Here is a 4,705-nt window from a genome sequence, read left to right on the forward strand (position 1 = left end):
TGTTAGTGTATAAGAAAGTCACTGATTTCTGTACATTGACTTTGTATCCTGCCACGTTGCTGAATTGTATGAGTTCTAGTAGTTTAGGGGTGGAGTCTTTGGGTTTTCCATATAAAGAATCATGTCATCTGTGAAGAGAGAGAGTTTGACTTCTTCATTGCCAATTTGGATACCTTTTATTTCTCTTTGTTGTCTGATTGCTGTTTCTAGGACTTCTAATACTATATTGAACAAGAGTGGTGAAAGTGGGCATCCTTGTCTTGTTCCTGTCTCAATGGGAAGGCTGCAAGCTTTTTCCCATTGAGGATGATATTTGCTGTGGGTCTTTCATAGATAGATTTGATGAGGTTCAGGAAAGTGAGACAGGAATCCATCAGAATCCTAGAGGAGAACATAGGCAGTAATCTCTTCGATATCAGCCACAGCAACTTCTTTCAAGATATATCTCCAAAGGCAAAGGAAACAAAAGCTAAAATAAACTTTTGGGACTTCATCAAAATCAAAAGCTTCATGCAAGCCATGCCCTCTATAATACCCACCACCTGGTACCCCAACCTCCCACCCCCCCCGCCACTTCAAACCCCTCAGATTGTTTTTCAGAGTCCATAGTCTCTCATGGTTCACCTCCCCTTCCAATTTACCCAAATTCCCTACTCCTCTCTAACGCCCCTTGTCCTCCATGCTATTTGTTATGCTCCACAAATAAGTGAAACCATATGATACTTGACTCTCTCTGCTTGACTTATTTCACTCAGCATAATCTCTTCCAGTCCCGTCCATGTTGCTACAAAAGTTGGGTATTCATCCTTTCTGATGGAGGCATAATACTCCATAGTGTATATGGACCACATCTTCCTTATCCATTCATCCGTTGAAGGGCATCTTGGTTCTTTCCATAGTTTGGCGACCCCAATGTTTATAGCAGCAATGGCCACAGTCGCGAAACTTCAATTTTTTTTTAACTGAATATATAAATTTTTGTACATCAACATGCCAACTTTGGACACCAGTGCAGGCATCAACTTCATAATAACCCAGAAATCAAAAAATAGTGAGAACATTGAAAACGTGATATTTCAATGAAGTTCTTTTAAAACAACTTTGACAAGAGGAAACTACTGACATTAGAAAGGTTTTTCCAGGTAAATAATGGGCAACAGCATTAAAAATAAAATGGAATCCTGTAACAGTTACTAAGGATGTGGTAAACTTGAACACACTGAACATAATGAATTTTATTTGTTACTTCTGTGTTTTTCTTTTACTACAGTTAGTTAACATAGAGTGTAGTATGATTTCCAGATATACAATTTAGAGATTCAACACTTACATACCATACCAAGTGCTCATCACAACAGGTCCACTTCTTTTTATTAATTTTTTTAAAGATTTTATTTATTTATTTGACAAAGATCACAAGTAGACAGCGAGGCAGGCAGAGAGAGATAGACAGAGGAGGAAGCAGGCTCCCTGCCAAGCAGAGAGCCTGATGTGGGGCTTGATCCCAGGACCCTGGGATCATGACCTGGGCTGAAGGCAGAGGCTTTAACCCACCGAGCCACCCAGGTGCCCCAACATGTCCACTTCTTAATCCCCATCACCTATTTAACCCCTCATCTAACACCTCCATTCTGGTAACCATCTGGTTGTTTTCTGTAGTTAAGAACCCATTTCTTGATTTGCCCACCTCTCTCTGTTTTTCTCTATACTCATTGTTTTCTTAATTTTCACATGAGTGAAATCATGTGGTATTTCTCTTTCATTGACTGACTTGATTAGCTTAGTCTAACAGTCTTTAGCTCAAACCTTGTCATTGCAAATGGCACGATCATATTCTTCTTAATGGCTGATAATATATACCCCATGTCTATTCCATTCATCATTCAGTGGAAACTTGGGCTGTGTCCATAGATTTGCTATTGTAGGTAATGCTGGTATAAATATCAGGGGCATGTACACCTTTGAATTAACACTTGTACTCTCTGAAATCAATGAGTTAAAAATTCATGACAATATCCATGGAAGGCACATATTCAAGTCATGGTTGCTAATCTGCTGTCTTAACTATGAACACCAAAATTCTACTTGCAATTCTACCTTGTCAATCCACACTACCGCTTTACGAGGAAGGGTCAAACAGAGAAACAAAGTGGCTTCCTGCTGCAAAAGCAGGTTCACTCTAACTCCATTAACTAGAGATATTCAAGTGAATATTTCTGAATGTCTCTGGTACTTTCTTTTATTCCATTTAATTGGAAGGGGAGGTGAACCATGAGAGACTATGGACTCTAAAAAACAATCTGAGGGGTTTGAAGTGGCGGGGGGGTGGGAGGTTGGGGTACCAGGTGGTGGTAATATAGAGGGCACGGATTGCATGGAGCACTGGGTGTGGTGAAAAAATAATGAATACTGTTTTTCTGAAAATAAATAAATTGAAAAAAAAAAAAAAGAATATGTAATAAAAAAAAAAAAAAGAAATAATATGCTTCCCCCCTTCCAAACTGGATTCTACTTTTCTGTATGTCAATCTCAGAAAACACATTTTATCTATGGTGTATTTTAATTTATTATTTAGTTTTGACAACATACATTATTTTGTTTCTTTTCCTTTTAGAGTTGCAGAATTCTCTTGCGGCTCCTATATACAAATCATACAACTTAGCTGAATATCTCCAGGCCATGTAATGCTACATTGAAAAAAATCCCATATATAATGCTTCAATTATCCTGATATTCAAAGGAAAAAATATGGAGAATAGTAAAAAAAATTATTATAAATAAAAAATTATATATATATACCTTTTTGGTGTGGGGTTCACTATTATAGAAATTTTTAAAATGAACGAATGATATAATAAAAATAATTCTTGACACACAAAGTTAGTTCCCTTGCTCTGATGTGTTCAAGAGAAAGCAGGATACCTTATTTGAAATTTTCTATAGAGAGAATTACAAATCGTAGAGAATATGCTCTTTTTCGCTGATAAATACAGTTTGAACAGCTGTGATTGTGTAAATATCTTTCTGAGGAGTATTTCATAATCAACAATGTCAGAAGTGAACTCTCAGGAGAGGTAAGAACATGGCTGGCATTACAAGGGAAGCTACTTTGAGGGCAGAAGTACAGTAAAAAGTAAGGAAATCAGATGCATTGTAATAGAGTATGTTGCACAAGTGAGAATATACACTATTATATTTGATATCTGTACAGGTTAAAGAATCAACCAAAACCCTCACTTCATCTCTTGCTTTCTGAGGTAGTTGTGATATGGCATAGCTTTCTCATGGCATTTTTCACTTCTGCGTTCCTCAGGGTGTAGATGAATGGGTTGAGAAAAGGGGTCCCAATAGTATAAAATACGGACACCATCTTGTCCATGGGGAAAGTGCTTGGGGGGCGTGCATATATGAATATACATGGACCAAAGAATAAGACTACTACGATTATGTGAGTAATGCAGGTGGAGAGAGCTTTTCTCCTCCCTTCTGCACTGTGGTTTCTCAGTGAATGCAATATGACAATGTATGAAATCATCAGAATTGCAAAACTGCCTGTGCAAATGCTCCCACTGTTAGACACCCATTCTAGGTTGATCATATATGTGTCCATGCATGCAAGTTTCAGCAAGGGCTGCAAATCACAGCAGTAATGATTAATCAAATTGGGTCCACAGAAAGGCAATTTCAAGGCCAGCAGTACCTCAGTAATGGAATGGATAAAAGCCCCTACCCATGCAAGAATGATCAGGATTGTGCAAACCTGCCGTCTCATGATGGTTGGGTAATGTAAGGGCTTACAAATAGCCACATAGCGATCAATAGCCATGAAGATGAGAACAAAGACCTCCATGGAGCCAAAGAAATGTATTGCAAAGACTTGGGTCATGCACTCATTGTAAGATATGGTTCTTTGTGCAGAGAGTGAGTCCACAATTAGTCTTGGGGCTGTGGAAGTTGAGAAACAGGAATCAGCAAGGGACAAATAAAATAGGAAAAAGTACATGGGGCTCCCAAGTGTGCGGCTGGACTTGAGGGTCACAATAATGAGCAAATTCCCTACCACAGTTCCGGAATAAAAAATGAAGAAGATTACAAATACCATCTTCTTTTTTATTGGATCTTGGGTCAGTCCTAGCAGTATGAACTCAGTGACAGTGTTATTTTGTTCCATTATTTCAGGCCAAGTGGAGAAATCGCAGATTAGAAACAATCTGCAAAGAAAGAAATATTAGAAAATTAATTCTCCATTTGGAGGTGAAAGTCATATGTTTGTTCATGGAAGGGCAACTTACCAGTGGGTAATCCCTTATCTTTTATCTTCCATGTTGTTTTCCCTTGAATAAAGCAGGAATAAAAATATTTATTCACAATCTATTCACCTAATTTCTTATGGAAAAAATGAGATACATTAATAATGAGAAAGTACCCAATTCTTCAGACATAATAAACATTTACTTGATGAATTTATTATGAGAGGATATCTTTCTGAGCTGAATATCTTTCCTTATTTTACATCATGGACCCATTAGTGTTGAATGTTGCAAAAAGGAGAAAACTCATGCATGACATAAATAATGTGCTTTCATACTTTTTTGAACTTGATAGATATTTATAAAGTATCTTCTAGTAAATATTATGAACATTCAATAAATGACATGGAAACTTTTAATAGTTTTTGTGTGTGTGTGTGTGTGCGTTTGTTTTA

At 37.3% G+C, this 4,705-nt stretch overlaps 1 protein-coding gene across 1 annotated transcript; it reads right to left on the reverse strand.

Moving 5' to 3' along the window:
* Positions 1–3,238: 3,238 nt before the first annotated feature.
* On the reverse strand, positions 3,239–4,171 carry LOC122914386 (olfactory receptor 4C11-like). The gene has a single exon (XM_044261004.1). It carries the CDS (start codon positions 4,169–4,171, stop codon positions 3,239–3,241), a length of 933 nt encoding a protein of 310 aa, XP_044116939.1.
* Positions 4,172–4,705: the final 534 nt, after the last annotated feature.

Source organism: Neovison vison, chromosome 7 (genome assembly GCF_020171115.1).
Source record: "Neovison vison isolate M4711 chromosome 7, ASM_NN_V1, whole genome shotgun sequence".
Lineage (NCBI taxonomy): Eukaryota > Metazoa > Chordata > Mammalia > Carnivora > Mustelidae > Neogale > Neogale vison.

Excerpts from the sequence above, each read along its gene's own strand:
- LOC122914386 (XM_044261004.1), bottom strand. The coding sequence starts at position 4,171 with ATGGAACAAAATAACACTGTCACTGAGTTCATACTGCTAGGACTGACC.